Source organism: Cnephaeus nilssonii (assembly GCF_951640355.1).
Source record: "Cnephaeus nilssonii genome assembly, chromosome: 19".
NCBI classification, from domain to species: domain Eukaryota; kingdom Metazoa; phylum Chordata; class Mammalia; order Chiroptera; family Vespertilionidae; genus Cnephaeus; species Cnephaeus nilssonii.
Window position 1 is genome coordinate 36205167 of NC_137090.1, and position 23706 is coordinate 36228872.

General features: G+C 49.6%; 1 protein-coding gene and 1 pseudogene across 2 annotated transcripts in view; both read right to left on the reverse strand.

The window, feature by feature from the left end:
• Positions 1-10315, reverse strand: part of LOC307115467 (phosphofurin acidic cluster sorting protein 2-like) — a 41565-nt pseudogene extending 31250 nt beyond the window's left edge. The window contains exon 1 of the transcript in view: positions 9465-10315. The product of the transcript in view is annotated as a phosphofurin acidic cluster sorting protein 2-like (transcript). The remainder of the gene's footprint in view (positions 1-9464) is intronic.
• An 8701-nt stretch (positions 10316-19016) lies between these two features.
• LOC307115468 (phosphofurin acidic cluster sorting protein 2-like) lies at positions 19017-22144 on the reverse strand (the record flags this gene model as incomplete). Its single annotated transcript, XM_079798676.1, has 1 exon — positions 19017-22144. The coding sequence occupies exon 1, from the start codon at positions 22116-22118 to the stop codon at positions 19017-19019; it is 3102 nt and encodes a 1033-aa protein (XP_079654802.1). The 5' UTR covers positions 22119-22144.
• Positions 22145-23706: the final 1562 nt, after the last annotated feature.

The following is a 23706-nucleotide window of genomic DNA, read 5'->3' on the forward strand; positions in this document are numbered from 1 at the left end:
TGCTGGTGGTAGAGGGTTTGATTTATTTGAGCTGTATTTTAAATACTCCAGGTGTAACTAAGATTAAGGGTTGAGGGAACTTAGGCTAAGACAAGACAGGAGGAACAATGGGTGGCTGGTTTTATATTGTGGTTTCCAATTGGAATTCCTTTCTGAGAATCTGAGAAAAATTAACCTTTGCTGTATAAATTAAAGTTGAACTCGATCAGCTCCAAAAATACAGGGGCATGTCCTCCCTCCAGCCTGAATATCGGGTATTCTTAGGTGACTAAGAATCACTGTGGAGGTGTCAGGTCATTCCTCATGACATGCAGGGGCCCCAAAGCAAAAATTTCAACTCAACTGCAATTAAAGTGACTGGTTCTGTGGGGGAGCACCCATAAGTTTTGGTCAACTAGTTCCCTGAACTCTCTGGTTGTTTTAGACAGCAGGGAGATAAACTGAGGCACATAAGAGGATTGAATGTTACTTGAGGAGTGAGAGCCTCATGGAGCTCAACCATAAGCGATATATGTTGACCAACTACATTATATAACAATCCTAAAAAATTTGCTCAGATTCTGAAGATATCAGAAAAACAAACAAACAAACAACAACAACAACAACACACACACACACACACACACACACACACACACACACACACACACACAACTACAAAACAACAACAAATACACACCTAAAATTAACATGGGATTGTGCCTCCAAGGCCAGGAGATGCCAGATCCCAGCCCTCATTAATGCTCCTGATAGGAAGCTTTTACTTGCAAGTGCTTTACAGAAATGGGAAGATTTAACTAGAAAATATCCTCCTAAAAATGGCCAAAATGCAGTTTTATTTGTGTGCCTAAATTAATTTTTTGGCATGCAATAAAAATTAGAAAAATGCCAGGTCTAACATTAAACTGAATGAATGAATGGAAGAATATCTTGATTTGGAAATGAGGAGAATTTAAGGAGAAGAACATATAAATTCTTTTTTAAAAAAATTAAGGAATTAGAAACTTTAGAGACTGTCTCTCAACTCTTCCGAAGGTAATGAATGCCAACACCCCATTCTTCTGCCTTCTTTAGCTCCCCCACTATATCCTTCACCCTTTCCCTCCCTTCTTCCTTCCCCTTCAGTCCCCTCCACTACCACTCCCTACTGACTTAAGGAATAATGAGAATAGGAATTCCAACAGCTCCCTTTGGAGAAAAGTTTGTCTCAGCAAGAGAGGAATCAGCAATTGTTCTTGATTTTCTCAATGACCCTGATGGGTTCACAAAGTTAAATAACTGTTAGAACATGTAATCCTGGCTATTCTAACCAATTCCAATTAATATAGCTAGTGGTTTCTGCCAGCAAATGCAACACAATTTCTAAATAAGGTTTGCAAGAAAATTCCTGTAGAATCATAGGAAACTGAAATAAAATGTAGAAAAAGGGGGAAAACCCCCAAAAAAACAACCATAGAGTTGACCCAAGGGTGTTTCCCCTTCTCACTGATAGTTTGGGAGAAGTTAAAATGATCATAGAAAGGGAAGCCACTAAGAACCCTATAGATACTGGGGCTACTTTATTTGTTCCTAACCACATCCAACTAAGAGGAATTTTTATTTTATTTTATTATTCTTTGTATTGTTTAAAGTATTACATGTTTCCTTTTCCCCCCATGGACCCCTCCCCAGCCACTCTCACCCCCTAGCACATGCTCCCACCCCCTCAGTGTCCGTGTCCATTGGTCAGAGTAAAGCTTCCGTGCAAATGGCAGGAATATATACCCAATGTCTGTTTTAAATCAAAACCTGTTTCCAACTAGGGAATGTTATAGCAATATTAGCAAATATATATCTTTGCTAATAAAATCTGCCCCAATTCAACTGATAGGGAGAAGTGTTTTGTTTGTTTGTTAATTTGTTTTATGAAGTCAGTGATACTCACACATGCTTTTTCTAGAAGGGTAATATGTGTTTAGAAATAAATGAACAAGATACCGAACCCAACAGAGCCTCAGATGAACCCAGCGGTGTGTCCTCAAAGTTGGGGTCCTGGCTGCACCCAGCTTTCCTCAGGGGCTCTGGAAAAGGATCTGCTGGTGGAATCATGCCCAGACATGGAGAGGCATGGGGGAGATGGTGAGCATTCAGCAGGTCAGATGGGCATTTGGCCAACATTTGTCTGAAAAGGAGCCCAGAGTTGGAACCACATTCATGCACCTCTGTCCAGTACCCACCCAGGGTGGAGGGAGCTGGGCCCCTTTGTTCTGAGCTCAGGCTTATGGAGTTCGGAACCCAACCCTCAATGGAAAATGGGGAAACTGATGTCCATAGAGTGGCAGATGTTACCCAATGTCTAAGACATTCAGAATCTAGAGTTCAGGAATGTTCAGACCTGCCAGGCCAAGGCTTCAACCTCTCCAACAGAGTTGGTCTGGACATTAGAAATCCTGACATACTGGGAAGCTCCTGCCTGTTCCTCTGTATCTGGGGGCTGGGGTAGGAGGGAAGGGGGATGCTGTGTTCTGGGATCCAGAAAGAGCACTAGCTGTTTTTGTTTGTTTTACTAAGAGGAATTTTTATTTTATTATTTTTTTATTGTTTAAAGTATTACATATGTTTCCATTTTCCCCCATGGATCCCTCCCCAGCCACTCCCACCCACTAGCACATGCTTCCATACCCCCAGTGTCTGTGTCCAATGGTTATGCCTATATGCAGGAATACAAGTCCTTTGGTTGAACTCTTACTCTCCCCCCGACTCTCCTCTGCCTTCCCATTGAGATTTGAGGATTGGTTTGATTCTTATCTGTCTCTGGATCTATTTTTGTTCATCAGTTTATGTTGTTCATTATTTTCCACAAATGAGTGAGATCATGTGATATTTATCTTTCTCCGACTGGCTTATTTCACTTAGCATAATGCTCGCCATGTCCATCCAAGCTGTTGTGAATGGTAAGAGTTCTTTCTTTTTTCACAGCAGCACAGTATTCCATTGTGCAGATATACCACAGTTTTTTAATCCACTCATCGGCTGATGGGCACTTAGGCTGTTTCCAAATATTAGCTATTATGCTGCTATAAACACAGGGGTGCATATATCTTTTCTGATTGGTGTTTCTGATTTCTTGAGATATATTCCTAGAAGTGGAATTACTGGGTCAAATGGGAGTTCCATTTTTAATTTTTTAAACAAACTCCATATTGTTCTCCACATTGGCTGCACCAGTTTGTGTTCCCACCAGTAGTGCACAAGGGTTCCTTTTCCTCCACATCCTCACCAGCATTTGTCTTTTCTTGATTTGTTGATGATAGCCACTCTGACCGGTGTGAGAGATGGTATCTCATTGTGTGTGTTTTTAAATATATTTTTATTGATTTCAGAGAGGAATAGAAACATCAATGATGAGAGAATCATTGATTGGTTGCCTCCTGCACACCCTCTATTGGGGATCGATCCCCCACCCTGGTCATGTGCCCTTAACTGCAATCGAACCCTGGATCTTTCAGTCTGCAGGCAGACACTCTATCCACTGAGTCAAACCAGCTAGGACCCTTATTGTTGTTTTGATTTGCATCTCTCGGATGATTAGTGGCTTTGAGCATATTTTCATAAGGCCAAGAGACATATGAAAACAGAATTTTTTTTCTTGTGACTAATAAAAAGAATTTTATTAAACTCACTGAAGTCACATGTCCACATGCAACCATCATCATTGTGGCCAGGCCAGTGAGATGTGCTGATACCTCCACTCTGGGGTCCTGAACCACACTCCTCCGAACCACCTGGATGTGGAAATTGGCAGCTGTTAGAAGGGGAAATGGAAGTCATGTCCACCACAGGACAAATAAAATATTGACTTCTGATTTCCACTCTGACATATAAGAGCTTGGAAGTCCTTACTTCTATCCTTACAAGAAAAAAAAAAAAAAAAGATGAACAATCTGAAAAACAGGAACTCTTTATCAATTTATCTGAAATTAACTATGACTATGAAATACAATACAAGCTAGCCTATCTTCCTGATAAGACGGAAAACATCTTTTCCACTCAAAGTGAGACACAAAATTAAAAAGCATGATAAGAGAAGACAGATTTGACCACATCAAAATGTAATGCATCTATTTGGCAAAACACACATCCAATTGAGACAAATGGCAAGCTAGAAAACCATTGGCAAGTTACATGGCAAAAAGCTGATACTCATGACAATTCAGATTTGCTAACAATCCATTGGAAAAGAGGGCAAAAGATCTCAAACTGAAATTCCAAAACAAGGAATAGGCCAAAAGTATGTGAAAGATATCCAACTGCAGTTTAAACCAGAATGAACAATTCAAATGAAAATATTGCTCTTTCTCTCCCTGGACAGGGTGTCTCATCAGTTGGTTGGGGAATCATCCCATACACCAAAAGATTGCAGGTTTGATTCCCGGTCAGGGCACATACCTAGGTTTTGGAACTAAACAGTGTTTGTGATGTTATGGAACAGTTGCAAAATATTGTGAATGTACTTGATGTTGGAATTTATACTTGGAAGGATCATAGAACTAAAATTTATATAATTTAGAGAGAAACCAAGATGGTGGCATAGATAAACACCTAAACTGCTGCCTCGCACAACAATTTCAAAACTACAACTAAAAGACAAAACGAACATCATCCAGAACCACAGGAAAGCTGGCTGAGTGGAAATTATACAACTAGAAGGAAAGAGGAAAGCACACGGAGAATCAGAGGAGCTACGAAAGGCTGAGGTACGGAGACACGTGCACAGACGCCTGAGTGCCTGGCTGGCTTTCGCTAGCGGGAAGGAGACAAAAGCTCCCTACTGTGCTGAACCACCGCTGGCTTTCTCTAGTGGGTGGGAAACGGAAGCTCCCCCACTACACTGAACCCCAGTTCTGACTGCACTGAACCCCAGCTCCAGTTGAGACCCTGGGGACCAAGGCCTATACGGGGGGAATCTGAACTGTCAGGCAGAAACTCAGGGGAGCCGCGAAGGGCAGAGGTCTGGAGGTGCACATGCGAGTGTGCAAAAAGAGGACTGACTGCTGAGTGCTGCTGGCTTTCTCTAGCGGGTGGGAAATGGAAGCTCCCCCAATACGCTGAACTCCAGTCCAGGGTGATAATCTGGGAATCCAGATTCATTGGGGGAGAAACTGGACTGTCTGGCAGCGGGCAAAACTCGAGGGCAGCTTACTCTTAGAGGTGCTTGCAGCAATTACCGAGGGACACTGAGACCCAGGGGATTCATAGGGCAGGGCTGACGGGAAACCAAGACTGTCTGCTCAGCCCTGAGACTCCGCCCCATCCAAGCTGAGCACAGAGGCTTTTGCAATTTTGCAAATCTTGTCTCATAAGGCTGTCTCCATCACAGAAGTTCTCCTGGTGTAGATATAGCTGATCCTCACAGCCAATTGGCCTGGAAGTCAATTCCTCCCAGTGATAACAACAGCAATCAAGACTTAACTACAATAAGGCTGTACACACAGTCTACAATGGGGTGCACCAAGAGTGTCCACGTCAGGTAACTGGGAGGCCGACCCACTGGGCCATATAGGACACCTAGCACACAAAGCCACCCTACCAACTAAAGGTAGCATCAAAAATGCAGAGACAAAGAAACAGATCACAAACGAAAGAAATGGAGGAAAACAAACGACTGGATATAGAGTTCAAAACTACGGTTATAAGGTTTTTCAAGAATTTCCTAGAAAAGGTCAATAAATTTAGTGATACCCTCAAGGATATGAAAAAGGACCAACTAGAAATTAAACATACGCTGACTGCAATAAAAAATATACAGAGACCCAACGGCAGACTAGAGGAACGCAAGAATCAAGTCAAACATTTGAAATACAAAGAAGCAAAAAACACTCAACCAAAAAAGCAAAAAGCAAAAAGAATCCAAAAATTTGAAGATAGTGTAAGAAGCCTCTGGGACAACTTCAAGCGTAACAACGACAGAATAATGGGGGTGCCAGAAGAAGAGAGAGAGCAAGATACTGAAAACCTATTTGAAGAAATAATGACTGAAAACTTCCCCCACCTGCTGAAAGAAATAGACTTACAAGTCCAGGAAGCACAGAGAACCCCAAACAAAAGGAATCCAAAGAGGACCACACCAAGACACGTCATAATTAAAATGCCAAGAGCAAAAGACAAAGAGAGAATCTTAAAAGCAGCAAGAGAAAAACAGTTAGTTACCTACAAGGGAGCACCGATACGACTGTCAGCTGATTTCTCAACAGAAATTATGCAGGTCAGATGGGAGTGGCAAGAAATATACAAAGTGATGAATAGCAAGAACCTACAACCAAGATTATGCTACCCAGCAAAGCTATCATTCAGAATTGAAGGTCAGATAAAGAGCTTCACAAATAAGGAAAAGCTAAAGGAGTTCATCACCACCAAACCAGTATTACATGAAATGCTGAAAGGTATTCTTTAAGAAGAGGAAGAAGAAGAAAAAGGTAAAGATAAAAATTATGAACAACAAATACATATCTATCAACAAGTGAATCTAAAAATCAAGTGAATTAAAAATCTGATGAACAGAATAAACTGGTAAATATAATAGAATCAGGGGCATAGAAAGGGAGTGGACTGATAATTCTCAGGGGGAAAGGGGTGTGGCGGGTGCGGGAAGAGACTGGACAAAAATCATACACCTATGGATGAGGAGAGTGGGTGGGAGGTAAGGGCAGAGGGTCGGGTGGGAACCAGGTGGAAGGGAGCTATGGGGGGAAAAAAGAGGAATAATTGTAATAATCTGAGCAATAAAGATTAATTAAATTTAAAAAAATAAAATTTATATAATTTAAATTTATTTTAATATAATATTTAAAATACATTTTATTTTACTCAATAGTATAAGAAAAATACACAAATTCTAAGATAAACACAAAAATTTTTTAAATTCCCATTATTGGGTAAGGGAAGTCCTCTCTGCTGTGGCAGCTGATACACGCTGAGGCCCAGTTCCTGGGACCACAGACCTCGCAGGAGCTGAGGCGAGTGGCTCACAAGCTGCAGGTGGGTCCACATCTGGAAGTTCAGTGACAGCTGTGCCTGGAGCCTGCTCTGGTTCTGGAGAGGGCACCAGAGTTGGCGTTTCCTCTTTAGGTATTTCTTCACCTTATTCTGGAGCTGCATCTATAGATCCAGGAAGAAAACATGTTACACCATGACTGCCTTTGTGTGCCTTTCAATAAAGGAAACTTCTCATCTCCATCACTAAATTCCCAGTTCAAACCCCACCCCAGGAAGTCCTCCAGACTGCAGGCCATGGGCACTGACCTGAGAGGCTCTGTGCTCCTGCCTAAGCCCAGCCTCTGGGAGCTCTTCTTTGTGTGGCCCAGCCACATGCCGCCCCCCGCCCCCTTGACCACACCACCCTCTCTGACTCCTTCTCAACCTCTGTCTCCGCCTCAGTGGGCTCAGGTGCTCCAGCTGTGCGGGAGATACTGGGCCTGGTTTGGCATGTCTGGGACTGGAAAGGTGAGCTCTGTGGAGGCCAAAAGCATGATCAGGCTAGAAAATTCTGGTGGCCAATAAAAATCTTGAGGGTACTGGTTCAGCCAAATGCCCAGGATGCAGGAGATGGCCCTGGGGAGAGAGAGAGGTGGACAGTAGGGTCTGAGGCCTGGCCTTTCCTTCCACACGGCCCTCCCAGAGCAGCACTCAGAGAGCCGGGGGTCCTGTGCCTGCTGCTCCTGCCCATCCAGAAGCCAGACCTACTCCTTGTCCACCTTCAACCTGGCAGTCCTGGCAGAGACATGCCTGGTCACCCAGGAGGGGCTGGCAGAAAGCTCTCCTAACTGACAGTCTGGATCATTGAGGGAACCACCTGCCCCCTTCTTCAGGGGAACCTGGCATGCTCTCTCAGTGTCCTTGTCCCCTCCCACTACTCTTCTGCCCAAATGTCAACTCCACGAGGACAGGGAGGGCTGGTGTCTGCTCTGTCATGTCTTTCACTCATTGGCACACATTAGATGCTACAGGAATAGCTGACCAATGAGCGAACAAAGAAAATCCATCTCCACATCTGGCAACCCAGAGACCTCCTAACACCTCAGACTTTGGCTCCTGCACCTACATGCTGCCTAATTCACTAGCTGCCTGTGGGGTTCTTCTCCTCCCATTGACATTTACCTCCCATGGGTAGAGAGCAACAGCCACGCTGCCACTGAGGAGTTTCTACGGATTAGTGAGCAAGGCCCCAGGATAGGGGTGCAGGCAGGGCTGGGATTAGGAGCGGAAGGGTATGAATTTTCTGAGGGGCTGACTCTCTCACTGAGCTCCCACTACTTGCCCACACCACCCATATCCACATGCACAGCTCTCTGACTCGTGTCCTTTTTTCTAGGAGAAGCCCTCAGACCTCCGCCCTCTTGCAGAAATTCCCACCATGAGTGGGATCCAGGGTTCTGCCAGCACCTTGAATTCACACTCTCCATACTCCCCTCCTGGCTCTGACCCAAAACGGACTCACGTTTTCAGCTGGAACAGAGGTTCACCTTCCTCTTCACAATACGGGAAGATGCAGCCATAGGAAGAGGAGGCCAGGAGGACGTCACATCGGCAGTCCTGTGGACACTACGAGCCTGTGCAGCCTAGTGTGACTGAATTGCTCCCAACAAGAAGGAAGCTCTGCAGTGTAGGCTTGGGGTCTGCTGTGTGTGCTGGATTATGCTAAGTGCCTAGAGACGTGTCTGTACATGGCTGGGCTTCTAATATATTTGCTGAATGAATGAGCCTAAACCAGCCCCATCTCAGATAGCTGGGTCACCCTGGGGCACCACTGCCTCCGTGTTCTGACAGGTGTCCCCATGGGAGGCCCGCGCTGAGTTGGACACACAGTGAGGCTGACTCCCGCAGGGTCCTGGCTTCCAGGAGGGGCAGGTCTTGACGGTGAGAACTTTTCTCAATGGCGGTTTCTGGGTCTAGAGGGCCATCATCTCAATGATTGACCAGATCAACCCCGTCTGCCTGACCCCCCATTCGCCAGAGCATCCTGGGTAATAAGCAGAGCAGCTGGAGCTCCCTGTGGGCTCCACCACGTTCGTTTCCAGGTTGTGAGCTCATTCACACTGAAAAGGGTTCCACTTTGTGTTTCCGGAGTCTGTCTCGGTGCTAAACTGAACTGTGAACAGAAAAGCAGCTGGTCCTTCCCGGGCTTGGCCAGGGCAGGGGGATGGGCAGGGGACGGGCAGGCTCGAAGGTGGGATTGGAGCCTCTGAAGATGTGGGTGGGGAAGTGCTTGACGTGGGAGCTTCACGTTGTTCCACTTCACGCGTCCACGAGGACCCGCAGTGTGTCCTGAGGGTGCTTGGCCCTGCAGATCAGGCGGCTGATGCCCTCGAGGCACTGGCTCTGGTACGCCACGTCCTTGTCCTTGGTTTTCTTGGGCAAACTCATCACCTTCTTGTTGTTCTCCTTGTCCACAGCCACTGTCACTGGGGTTCCCAAGTGAGTCCTACAGCAGATCCAGGTCCTCCACCTCAGGGACCTGCTCCGAAGACTCCTGCTCTGAGTCCAGGACCTCCTTCCACACTTGCACCCTGCGCAGCCACGCCCCAACTTTCTTGTTGGCATCTTGTTGCCTGGTCATCAATGGCGATCTTACTTCTCCTTGGTGCTGCTTTTTGGACTCTTCAAAGTCGAAGTCCTCCTCCTTTTGGTCTTGCCTGTGTCTGGAATCACGGCTGCCCTGTTGTTCCGAGAAGATGTCATACTCCATCTCTGAGTAATGAACCCTGGACTTGGCCTTGAGGCCGGCCTTCTCGGTGCTGTCCTCGGGGTCAATGGGCTGGTTGGACAGGGGGGAGATGCTGACCTCAGCCACGTGGGCAGATGCCTCCGTGATGGTTCTATGGAGGCTCAGCATCTGGCCACCCTCGAGGGGTCACTGCATCACCTCAGCCATGTCGATGGTGCCCACGGCAAGCGTCCGGTAACCCAGGATGGTCTGGTTTTTAAGAGGCTGCTTCTGCTGCAGCATGATCTGTAAGCTGTTGCCTTCTCTCTTGAGGGAGTGAGGGTACTTCAGGGAGGTCAGCACCAGGTCCGTCTTCACGTGACCACTAGGGGGCAGCAGAATCTCATCTGACCTCAAGATGCGTTTGGAGCTCTGCAGTTTCACAGTGATCACCACAGCTCTGAGCTCCTTCTCCAGCTCCTTGTAGATCAGCAGCTTGGCTAAGGTGAGGCTACACAGCCTGGGCACGCAGGCGGGGCTGGAGCAGTCCACCTCCCAGGTGGAAAACAAGTTCATGGGCACCTGTGTGCTGAGTGCGACGGGCATGCTGTCCAGGCCCGCAGGTGCCGACATAGCGGTATGATTTCTATCCTGTGTTGGGAGAGGGGGTACATGCCATCAGAGGCAGCTCATAAACTGCCAGGTGGGTTGGGGACTGCAGCTCAGACTGAACCCCAAGCACTCAGTGATTGGTGGCAAGAGGTGGGACAGGAGTGATCACAGGAACCACACACATGCTAACCTGGCGGCCTGCAAACTAGAGACCTAAAGTGACCAAACAGGATGGTCTGAAATTAAAGTGTTTGTTTTTTTAACTAAAAGCAGCTTATGATGGATAGTGGTGTCCTAGGCTGTCATCTTCCCTGAAAAAGGTCTATCTTTATCTTAACTGAGCCTGTCTATTGCATCTATCCTATATAATAAAGAGTTAATATGCAAATGGTAGTCAAGCCCTCACACCAGGGCCAGGGGACCTGAGGCTGCACACCCTGCCTGGCGGGGCTTGATGGGGGACCTGAGGCTGTGCCCTCCGCCCAGCGGGACTTGATGGGGACCTGAGGCCACACCTCCCACCCCTGCGCAAGGCCAGGGGACCTGAGGCCACGCCAGGGGACCTTAGGCTGTGTCCCCCACCCTGGCACCGGGGCCAGAGGACCTGAGGCTGTGCCGAGGGACCTGAGGCCGAGCCCCGCACTCAGCGCCAGGCCAGGGGACATGAGCCTGCGCCCCCAGACCTGCGGGGCTTGACGGGGTGGTGCCGGCCGGGTCTGGGTCTCATGCAATTTTGAGGCACGCGCAGGTGGGCGGGGACTTGACTCGGTCCCAGGGCACGCCCCAGACTCTGACAGGAGGGAGATTTTCATATACATTTTACTAAGTTTCTTTCATCTCTGACACCTCTATTATAGAGAAAGGCAAATAGCAATATTAAAATATTTCCTCTGATTAATTCCCTTTTAATGTGCATGAATTTCATGCACTGAGCCACTAGTAACAACATATTTTTGTAATGTCAAAGTAATTTTCCTTTATTCAGACCCCTCAAAGTACAGGCACTGCTCTGCTGTCTGCAAAGACCACACATACCCTCATTGAGTTCATTGTTGAGTGTTAACTATCTTGCACACATCTAAGTGAAAGAAGTACTTGCCTATCATTTTATTTTATTTTACTTTGGGGGGGGGTATAATAAATGTATTTGAATATTGATTTTTTAAATTTTATTGTTTAAGGTATTACAAATAGTAGTACATATGTCTCTTCCCCCCCCCCCCATTCACCTCCCCCGTCCTCCCCTACCACCCAGCACTTGCCCTCAGTATCTATTATTTTACCTTTTATCCAGTCCCAGAGATTTCCCTGCTGTGATTTCTCCTGCTTCCCTAATCTATCACCAATGGATTTCATGAAACCCACACAAGTCTCCACTTTTGATTGTAATGTATAAAACAAGGTGCAAAGCTGCCATTCTCCTGAGCATTATCTCATTCGGTTGAGATTTTGCTTCACCGCAATTGTCTATACTTTGGCTCAAATAAACTCAGAAAAATTCTGCACAGGTTTCCATGTTTTCTACGTGGACAAGAGAAAAGGTTATCAGCAGGCAATGTAGACTTGGAGGTGAGTGATGATGAGACACATTGGTGTCTTAGTCATTTCTTAGCAGAAGATGGATAGCACCTCCCTGTGTTAACAAGGTCATGCTGGGATTTCTGACAGAACATCCCATTCTAAGATGGGAACACAGAGGCTTTTCCTGGGGTGGGAAGGTCTGGATATTAGGACAATGGGGTGTTTAGGGCAGCACCGTTAACATGACAACAGGAGAGGATCATGTCCAGGTCCCACAGCAGTGAAGAGATGGATCGCCAGCCCTGATAACAGGTCCCCTTCCTGGTATGTTGTGCAGCCCAGGGAGGCTCCAGCTCCTGACCAGGAGGGACCACAGGGATGTGATCCTCCAGGCAGCAAAGGGCAAAGCAACAGACTTGGTACCTTGAGCCCCATGTCCTTTTGGGAAAAGCATCCCTACTAATCATGATGATGTGTAAGAGTGGGAGACGGTGAGTAAGGATTGTCTGGACAACATGGACACGTGGAGATGGGCATTAAAAGGGAAAGTCTGTAGGAAAATGCAAAAATGCACTTGACTGAGCATGACGTGAAATGGTACAAAGTCTTCTGATGTTCCTAACACTTTGTGGTCAGTGACTTTGCATCAGTGAGAGTGGGTTGTGGGGAGAATATGGGCCCCAGATTCCTTTGGAAATTGGACTCTAGGAGAGAGCTAGGGGTGTGACAGGACAGCTTCTGGAACCCAGGGCTCTCTTCAACTACATGGGGTCCTGGAGTCTGGGTCACCTCAGCACCTGCACTCACCCTGCGGCCGTGCTGCACGCTGGAGGATGGATGGGGCACCTGTGCCTCCTGCAGGGGCATGGAGTTGAGGACCCCATCTGTCGGCTCCTCTCTGTTCTCCTGTGCGGAGCTCTGTAAAGACAGTTCCCAGTCACCAGGGGGAAGCCTCAGAGCCCTGTTTTGCTGGTTCTGTTCCCCTGTGACCCTCCACTCCAGACATGCACACACATAGTGTGATGTGCTCCAAACTCCACTGCAAAGGAAAAGGCGTGACATCCTGAGAGCTTGGATTCCCATTGGCAGAGATAAGGGTCCCCTCTGGAACCACATCTCCAACTGCCTGCCCTGCCCTGGGGTGTGATCACAGCAGGACCTCTAGGTGATCCACTGCCCCCAAAGCTGTTCCTGCCCCAGGGTTCTCCCTTCAGTTCCCTCTTCCCAACACATGAAGGGGAGGGGATGTGGGCTCTACAGGGATGGCGCACAGAGGTGGCCTGGCCTGAATGGATCTGACCCAGGCCACCTTGTGTTACCTGAGGCCATATTTTTGAAAATGGCCAGCAATGCCGGGGACAAGGGTTGAACCAATGTCTGCACCGTCTGGAAAAGCTCTCACTGTGGGGTCTCCGGAAGCAAGAGCACCAATCACTGGGAACACAGCAAGAGAACATCTTGCACTGGCAAATGCCTCTTGGCAAGTGAGCTGCCTATGGGGCTGATGTGGGTGCCAGGTTACAGGGTGTCCAAGTTCCATTGGATAGTGACCTCAGTATTTATTCAACTTTCTGGTTTAGTAATGTCCCCGCGATGGGCTCACGTTCTCAGTGCTTACGGTCCTCAGGGTCAATGGTAGGACTCATCACACTCCATTAGAATTTTCTTTCTATCCGCGTCAACCAACAGGGCTAAACTGCTTGAGAGCAGGGACCCTGGATGTGGTCCAAAGTTAATACCCATTTGTCCTAAAACAGTGTAGCTTGTGCCATGGTGGGGCGCCGTACAAGGCTGTTAGTCCATCCTCACCAGGGTGGTTCAGGGCACAGAAGAGGACTGATGTAAAAGGAGAAGCCAGGCCGCATCCACAACCTTGTTCAGCCGTGAGGAGTGAGAAAGAATGGCCACTGGGCTCTGGTGAGACGGAAGAGCCTCAGGAAAAAGCCCAGCTGAACCAGAGCTCAGGGGCTGAGGGTGGAGAGAGGCTCTGACCCCGGAGGAGACTTTGAAGTGGTGCATGTGGAGGAGATGAGTGTGGACCCCGGGCCCTGGGACATTCCCTGCCCCCTCTTCAGTGCTATGGGCCAACAGAGGAGAGGCTGAGAGTGCTGTTCAGTGCTAGTGGAGCAGGGCGGAGTTTCTCTCCAGGTGCAGGTAGCAGTCAGTGTTCAGGAACTGCTTGCTGCTGGTTAAACCCTACAGCATTTTGCAATCTGGAAGACAGGGGGCGCTTAAGGCCATGCTTTGCCCATGTGCTGGTGGGAGATGTCAAACAAAATGTGGGTTCCAGGGGTAGCCCTGACATAAAGGGTCCCTGCCCCAATGCTCCTCCGTCATTTTCCCCGAAGTCCCATTGTGCTGGGCCTCAAGAACGTCACATTCGTAGAGCAGATGGCTCCTGAGACACTAATTATTCCCAACCTATGACTCATTGTAACCCCATGAAGGCCCAGAAGAAACAGACTTGCTCAAGGCTCTGAAGGTTTATAGAGTTAAATTTTATAGAATCTAAATTAAATTTATGTTTAAGACTATTTCATTACAATTTCTTTAAAATAGATTATATGTTACTGGATAGTATAAGAAAAATACAGTAACATTTTAAGTATATATAAACTAAACACAAATATTTTCAAACTGTATATTAAAGGGGGTGTGGGAGCCCCATCTGCCATGGCAGCTGACACACACTGCAGCCCAGAATCTGGCACCACAGGCCTCCCAGGAGCTGAGGTGAGTTGCTCAAATGCTGCAGGTGGTTCCACATCTGGAAGTTCAGTGACAGCTGTGCCTGGAGACTGCTCTGGCTCAAGAGAGGGCACCAGTGTTGGCATTTCCTCTTCAGGTGTTTCTTGATTTTGCACTGGAGCTGCTTCTGTAGATCCAGGAAGAGAACATGTTACACCATGACTGCCTTTTGTGCGCCTTCCAAGGAAGAGAACCTCCCATCTCCATCACTAAAGTCTCAGTTCAAGCCCCCACCCCAGGAAGTCCTCCACACTGCAGGCCCTGGGCACTGACCTGAGAGGCTCTGTGCTCCTGCCTAACCCCAGCCTCTGGGAGCTCTTCTCGGTGTGGGCAACCCCATCCCCTCCCCACTCACCCACACTTCCCAAATCCGCATGCACAACTCTCTTTGACTCCCTCCCTTTTTCCTAGGAGAAGCCCTCAGACCTCTGACCTCTTGCAGAAATCCCACAAGGCATGGGACCCAGGGTGTTGCCATGTTCTCCAAGTCACAGTCCCCATACTCCCCTTAAGGCTCTGATCCAAAGCCCACTCACTTTTTCTGCTGGTCCAGAGATCCACTTTCTGCTTCAAAATATGAGAAAATGTGGCGATACTTCGAGGAAGAAGTCACATTGACTGTCCTGTGGATGCTAAGTGCCTGTGCAGCCTAGTGTGACTGAATCACTCCTGACTAGAAGGAAGCGCTGGAGTGCAGTCCTGGGGGCAGGGCATTTGCTGACTGAATGAGCCCAAACCAGCCCCATCTCAGATAGCTGGGTGACCCTACGGTCCCCATGCTCACCCCTGGGGTTTCTAATCTGGCTTCACTCAGGACAGGGACCCTAATGGAATCTCCAATGTCTTTATCACAAGAGAAAATAGCTTAGCCTGAGGCCTGAGGAGAATCACAAATAAGGCAGAAGCTTCTTTAAGAAGAGAAAATGGCCAATTAGGACAACCACAGCCCCTCCAGCACACCTCTCCAGTGTCCGGGCACCCAGAGGGCCTTTTATCCAGGGGAACCCTCCCCCCCCACCCCCCACCCCCCCCCCCGAGTCCCTACAATAACCCTATGAGGCTGGGCCTCAGTATTCCCCATGGTCAGAGAAACAAACACTCAGAAACATGCAGTGACCTGAAGACTCACAGCAAGCCGGTGGTTGAGTGAACACTGTGCTGTGGAGGGGCAGGGCTCACCTGGTACATGGTTAGTCCCACCCACGTTGGTTAGTAGCAAATGTTCTGTATTAACACAGAAGGGTGGGTGGGGACCAAGGTGGGGATGCTGCCCAGGAAGCTGGACACCAAGTATTTGATCACTTTGTCCAGTCACTGTTCCTGGGAAGCCTGCACTGTACATCCTTTTATTTTATTTTTGCTCTCTGAGGGTCAAGTTTATTTGGAAGCCTGAGTGAGTGGTGTTGGAGTTAACATGAAGGCCCAGGGCTAGGATGGCTGGCAGGTGGAGAAGGTGAGGAGAGTTCTCCCTGTGTGGGTCAGGGTCCAGAAAAACAGACTTGCTCAAAGCTCTGAGGGTTAATAGGGTTAAATTTTATAGAATCTAAATTAAGGTTATGTTTAGTAGTATTTCATTAAATGTTCTCTACAATACAATCTATGTTAGTAAATATCATAAAAAATACAGTAAAATTGTAAACATATATAACATGAACATAAACTTTTAACAGTGCATCTAAATGGGGGTGGGGTTGGGGGAGCACTCTCTGCCATGGCAGCTGACACGTGCTGTGGCCCGGGATCTGGCACCACAGGCCCCGCAGGAGCTGGGTGAGTTGCTGAAATGCTGCAGGTGGTTCTTCTGCCTCTTGAAGTTCAGTGAAAGCTGGGCCTGGGTCCGGCTCTGGCTCTGGAGAGGTCACTAGGGTGGCGTTGCCTCTGGAGGGTTTTCCTGATGTTCTGGAGCTGGTTCTGCAGATCCAAGAGGAGGACATGTTACCACCCTCATTGCCTTTTGTGTGCCTTCCAAAGGCACACTCACCCACCCCACCCCTGGAGGCCGCCTCCTCCTCCTGTCTCGGCCTCAGTGGGCTCAAGTGCTACTGTCACGACTGGAGGCACTGGGCCTGGTTTGGCAGGTCGGGGACTGGAAAGTTGGCTCTATGGAGGCCAACAGCATCATCAGGCTGAGAAATTCTGGCAGCGGATTCAAATCCTGAGGATACTGATCCAACCAGATGCCCAGGATGCAGGAGATGGCCCTGGGGAGAGAGAGGTGGGAAGCAGAGTCTGAGGCCTGGCCTTTCCTTCCACACGGCCCTCCCAGAGCACCACTCAGAGAAACTGGGGTCCTGTGCCTGCTGCTCCTGCCCATCCAGAAGCCAGACCTACTCCTTGCCCACCTTCAACCTGGCAGTTCTGGCAGAGACATGCCTGGTCACCCAGGAGGGGCTGGCAGAAAGCCCTCCTAACTGACAGCTCTGGATCAATGAGGGAACCACCTGTCCCCTTCTTCAAGGGAACCTGACATGCTCTCTCAGTGTCCCTGTCCTCTCCCACTACCCTCCCACCAAAATGTCAACTCCATGAGGACAGGGAAGGCTGGTGTCGTCCCTGTTCATGTCACTCATTGGCACACAGTAGATGCTCCAGGAATAGCTGACCAACGAGCAAACCAACAAACTCTGTCTCCATCCCTGGCTTCCAAGGGCTTTCCTATCAGCTCAAACTTTGGGTCCTGCACCTATGTGCTGCCCAATTCACTAGCTGCCCTGTGGGGTTCTTTGCCTCCCACTGAAACTCAACCCTCACAGGGAGGGGTATACTTGCCAAACTGCCACTGAGAAGGTTCTATCAAATTAGTGAGCACGGTCCCTGGATAGGAGTGCAGGCAGGGCTGGGATTAGGAGCAGAAGGGTATAAATTTTCTGAGGGACTGACTTTCTCATTGAGCTCCACTGCTCTCCCACACCACCCATATCCACATGCACAGCTCTCCTTGACGCCTTCCCTTTTTTCTAGGAGAAGCCCTCAGACCTCTGCCCTCTTGTAGAAATCGCACCATGAGTGGGATCCAGGGTTCTGCCAGCACCTTGAATTCACACTCCCCATACTCCCCCCCTGGTTCTGACCCAAAACTGACTCACGTTTTCTGCTGGAACAGAGTTTCACCTTCCTCTTCACAGTATGAGAAGATGCAGCCATAGGGAGAGGAGGCCAGGAGGACGTCACATCGGCTGTCCTGTGGACACTACGAGCCTGTGCAGCCTAGTGTGACTGAATTGCTCCCAACAAGAAGGAAGTTCTGGAGTGCAGGCTTGGGGTCTGCTCTGAGCACTGGATTATGGTCAGTGCCTAGAGACATGACTGTAACTGACAGACTTCTGATATGTTTGCTGAATGAGTGAGCCCAAACCAGCCCCATCACTGATAGCTGAGAGAGCCTGGGCCCCTCTGCTCACCCCTGGGGTCTCTGCTCTGGCTTCACCCAGGACAGGGACCAAAAACAGAATCTCCAGTCCCTTTATGACATGAGAAAAGAGCTTAGCCCAAGGCCCCGAGAAGAATCACATTTGAGGAAGAAAAATGACCAACTAGCACAACCACAGCCCCTATCCACAGTCCAGGCACCCAGAGAAAGCTTTAGGGGAACACCCTACAGGGTCCCTACAAAAACCTTATGAGGTTGCTTCTTGACTCACCTCATGTTCTTAGAAACAAACACTCAGAGGGATGCTGTGATCTGAGAGGTCACAGCAAGCAAGTGGCCAAATGATCACCGTGCTGTGGAGAGGCAGGTTGCTCACCTTGTCAATAGCTGGTCCAACACCTGTTGCGTGGCAGCGAATGTTCTGTGATAACATGAAGAGGTAGGGACGAAGGTGGGTGGCTGCCCACGAAGGAGGGCACTGGTTTGTCCAGCCCGTGTGCCTGTGGGTCTGCACCATGCAGCTCTTTTTTGTTATCTTGCCCTGTGAGGCGGGAGTTCATTGGGAACCATAAGTGGATGGTGCTGGGGCCACTTGGATGGTTGGCAGCTGGGGTCCAAGGTTGGGCTGGCCGGCCTCCATGTTGTGCTCCGGATGCCCCAATGGGAGGCCAGCCCTTTGCCTCTGGCGGCCCAGCTCTGAGTCTGGGCACAGGCTGGAGCCAGCTCCCAGGGTGAAGCAGAGCCCTGGTTTCCAGGAAGGGCAGGTCTCCAAGGCCAGAACCATTCTCACTGAAAGTGTTGGGGATCCTGAGGCTAAAACACACCTTCCATGATGCTCCAGTTCAACAAGTGCCCACCTGACCTCCCACCTGCTGGTATTTTCTGGTTATTAAACAGAGCATTTGGGGGGTCCCTGTGGGGGCAACCCCCTTAGGTTCCAGGCTGTGAGCACATTCTAACTTAAAACAGTTTCTATGTGTTTTCAGGGTCTGTGTCTGTAGTAAACTGAACTGTTGACAGAAAAGCAGCTGGGCCCTTCTGGGCTTGGCCCAGGCAGCGTGAAGGGCAGGGGGAGGGGCAGGGCTAGAAGGTGGAATTGGAGTGTCCGAAGATGCAGATGGGGAAGTGCTTGACGTGGGAGGACCACTGGGCTGCCAGCTGGAAGAATGTCACGTCGTTCCACTCCACGCCATCAATGAGGACCCGCAGCCTGTTCTCCTGGTTCTTAGCTGAGCAGACCAAGCGGCCAATGCCCTGGATGCACTGGCTTTTGGACACCAAGTCCTTGTTCTTGTCTTTCTTGGGCAAAAACATCACCTTCTTTTTCTTCTTGGTGACCACAGTCATGGACATTGTGGGCGTGCCTGTATCCTCGCCACTGCTGGGCAGCCTGCTGACCTGGAGAGACCGGAAGGTGCTCTGGAGTGTGTTTTTGGTGGTAGGCAGGTCTTCCTTCTCCCCGTTTCTCTTCCTGTTTGTGGGCTTGGCTGCCACCCAATAATCCACCTGTAGCTCCATCAGCTCAGCACTGACACCCTGGATGGAGGAAGGTAGGCCTCCACTCACTGATGAGGAGAAGGTTGGGTTGTGTGAGGCCTCCCTGGCGGTGGACAAAAGCATGTTGGAGCATGAGGGGACCGCATCATCTGTGTCTCCTGACCTGGCTGAAATTGGTTCCACTCTTTCAACTTTCACTGCTCCCACAAAGGGAATGAACTTCTGTGAGGACAACTTGCCTGGGCTCTTCGGCTTAGAGATGAGCATGGCCTCTGCAATGGGCAGCTGGTGGACACAGTTGGCCCCTGAGATGTACTCTGTCATTCTTGACACAATGTTCTGCACAGAACTCTGGGCCTCCACATTGTTGAGCATGTCCTGCCAGGCCAGATCCTGGAAGAGGTGGTTGTAGCGGTAATCCACAGAGCTCAGGTAGCTGGCCACAGGGTGGGAACCCAGCGGGATGACCAGGAAGCGCATGTAGCCCAGCCAGTCAGGGTTCTTGTGGGACAGCTGCTCCACAAAGACCCGCAGCACGGTGCTGAAGTAGTGCTGAGCCCCCGCCACCGCGATCTTCACTGGCATCGGGGCCTCGGTATTGCAGTTGCAGTATCTTTGTATCCAGGAGATGATGGAGCTGAAGGCCTCCTGGACATCCACCATGGAGCAGGTGCACACGACGGGCAGCATGTGCTGCTGCAGGACGTCCGACAGGAACTGCCCCTGCCTGTCAGAGGTGCTGATGAGGATGATGTTCTTGGGCAGACAGTCACTGGAGATGAGGATGTGGTTCAGTTGATCGTACACGGTCTTCCTGGGGATCTGCAGGTGGCTCTGTGGGACTGGGCAGCGCTCCTTGATCAGGCTGTTGGATGACTCATTCAGGGACCTGCTCCAGCCCCGGCAGGCGGGCTGCTTCCCTTTGGAGCTGCTGGAGGGGAGGACCAGAGCCTCGGTCTTGGTGGTGCGCCTGCTGGGTGGCAGCTTCTTAGTGAGCATGACGTGGGCAGAGGTCTCTGCCTCCGGGCTGTCCTCAGGCTGTGCCGGGTGCTCCCCAGGGTTGGGCATGCTGTGGGCCACCCAGTCAGAGCCACTGTCACTTGAATGGCTTTCAAAGTGTGACCTGGGCTTGGGCTTGGGCTTGGAGGTGCCGAGGACTCTGTCATCCTCCTCCATATCGAGGCCACTTGACAAGCTTTCAGAGTATGTCATGAGCTCAGGCATGGGAGGGGTTAGGAGACGGTCATCATCTTCCATATCTGAGCTACTGTCGCTGGGGTTCACCAGCCTGTAAAACAGAAGAGCCACGTCCTTGTCCACATCGGGGACTTGCTCCTCAGGGTCCTGCTCTGAGTCCAGGACCTCCTCCGTCATTTGGAACCTGTGCAGCCACGCTGCGACTTTCTGCTGATAGTTCTGTTGCCTGGTCATGGACCTCCTTCTTCCTATCGGCTTCTCCAGGTCCAAGTCATCTTCGTCCAGGTCATGCCTGTGGGCAGCATTGTAGGTGACCTCCAGCTCAGAGAAGATGATATCAGAGTCTACTTCAGAGAAGTTATCCGCCTTGGTGCTGGCCGGCATGGCACTGTCCAGGTGGTTGACGGGCTGGCTCAATAGGGAGAAGATACAGGTCTTGTCCACCTTGGTGGCAGGCGTGCTGTAGGCCATCAAGTCAGAGACACTGCCACTGAACATCTTTCTGCCCGGGCCCTGGGCCTTCACGGGCATGTCGGCCAGCTGAGGAGGCTCCTTCTGCCTCCAGGCACTGTGTGCGCTCCTCATCTCCGTCTGCCAGCTGGAGTGTGCCAGGCCTTCAAAGTATTGTCTGGTCTTGGTCTTGGTGTTGCTAAGGATGATGCCATCATCCTCCATGTCTGGGCCACTATTGCTGGGATTCTCAAGGTTGTCATACAGAAGGTCCAGGTCCTCCTTCATCTTGGGGACATGCACTGTAGGGTCCTGATCTGAGTCAAGGACCTCTTCTGACATGTTGGACCTGGGAAGCAGCACCATGACTTTCTGCTTCAAGTTTCGTTGCATGCACCGCTGCTGCTTCTTGGGCTGCCTCAGGTCAAAGTCATCTTCTTCCAGGTCCTGCCTGGGTGTCGCATTGTAGCTGGCCTCCAGCTCAGAGAAGCTCTCAGATTTCCCCTCGGTGTAGCTATTTGTGGACTTGGCCTTGGGGCTGGCCTGCATGGTGGTGTCCTTGTAGTTGATGGGCTGACTGGACAGGGAAGAGATCCAGATCTCAGCCACCTTGATGGAGGACTCCTGGATGCTGCTGCTGAGGCTCAGCACCTGGCCACCTTCCGGGGGTCGCTGTATCACCTCAGCCATGTGGATGGCACCTGTGGCCAGTGTCCTGTAGCCCAGGATGATCTGGTTGTTATTGCACTTCCTCTGCTGCAGCATGATCTGTAGTTTGTTGCCTTCTCCCTTGAGGAAGTGGGGGTACTGCAGGGAGAAGGTCAGCGCCAGGTCAGTCTCCACTTGTCCACTAGTGGGCAGCATAATTTCGTGGGATCTCAAGATGCCCTTGGAGCCCTGCATCTGCACTGCTATCACCATGGAGATGAGCTCCTTCTCCAGCTCCTTCAAGATCACCAGCTTCTTTAAAGTCAGGCTGCACAACCTGAGCACGCAGCTGGGGCTGGAGCAGTCCACCTCCCAGGTAGAGAAGATGTTCATGGGCACTGGGGTGTTGACCACGGTGGGCGAGCTGGCCAGGCCTGCAGGTGATGAGGAAGCTGCAGCTGCTTGCAGCAAACAGGTACTTGATGGTTTCTCCCCCTGTGGTGGGACAGAGGAGGGACATGATTGGTGGCAAGAGGTGGAACACAAGTGATCGAAGGAGTAAGTGGATGAAAAATGGTCACATGCTCGCCGGTGACTAGAACCGGTAAGGCCTGCATGGTGGTCTTTCAAACTCAGAGACCTAAATTAACCACAAAGTTGGCCTGAAATTAAAACTTTTTATCTAAAAGCAGTTTATGCTGTGTGGTCAAGTGCTAGTTCAGTGTCTTTTCTGACAAAGGTCAGTCTTTACCTTAACTGAGCCTGTCTATTGTCTTTTGGCATCTATAATAACACACCTTCGGAATGTCAAAGGAATTTCCCTTTTTCTGGACACCTCCAAGCACAGGCACTGCTCTGTGCTCTGCAGAGACCACAGATCTGCTCATTGCTATTGAGTTCATTGCTGACTGCTAACTAGCCTGTAGGCACCTGTATAAGAGAGGCATGTGTTTATCGTTTTACTTTATCTAATCCCAGAGATTTTCCTGCTTTGCTTTCTCCTGCCTCCCTAAGCAATGGATTCCATGTACCCCACATACATATCCACTTTTATTATAATGTACAAAATAAGATGCAATACTGCCATTCTCTGGAGCACTCCCTCAATACATTGAGATTTTGTTTTCTGGCAATTTTTGACAGTTGGACTCCAATAAACTCACAAAAACTCTGCACAGGGTTGAATGCTGCTTACATTGATATTTACTTGGCTTGCTGTGGCAGGATTCCAAAGAAGCTCATCAGGACCACCCTGCAGGCCCAGACCCGGTGCTCGGACCTAACAAAGGGCCCATTGGCCTGCCAGTTCCCTGCCTGTCAGGTGAATTTGGCTCAGTTGTCTCTTGGATCCAGAATCTTCCTTTGCTTGTGGTAGAGGGTCTGACTTTATTTGAGCTGTATTTTTAAATCCTCAAGGTGGAACTAAGGTTAAGGGTTGACAGAACCAAGGCTAAGGAGAGACAAGAGGAAATATGGGTGGCTGGTTTTTAATTCTGGGTTTTCATTTGGATTTGCTTTCTGAGAGTCTGACCAAAAAAACCTTCACTGTATAAGTGAGAGCTGAACTTGTTCAGCTCCGAGGGGTACATCCTCCTCTGACCCGGATCTCAGTTGTTCTTAAGCAGCTAAGAATCTTTGCGGAGCTGTCAGAGATGACTCCTCAGGCCATGCAGGAGCCCCATAGGGAAATTCCAACTCAACTGTAATTCAACTGACTGCCTCTTCCTGGGGGAGAGCCCATAAGGCGTGGTCCACCAGCGTTCCTAGCCCTTCCTGTGGTTTTTATTTTTATTTACTTATTTATCCTCACTGGAGTATATTTTTCCCATGGGCTTAGAGAGAGAGGAAGGGAGGGGGAAATACAGAGAGAAAGAATGAGAGAGACACAGATTGGTTGCCTCCCCCACATGTTCCAGTTAGGGCCGGGGATTTGCAACTGAGGTCATGCCCTTCACCTGGAATCAAACCCAGGACCTCTAAG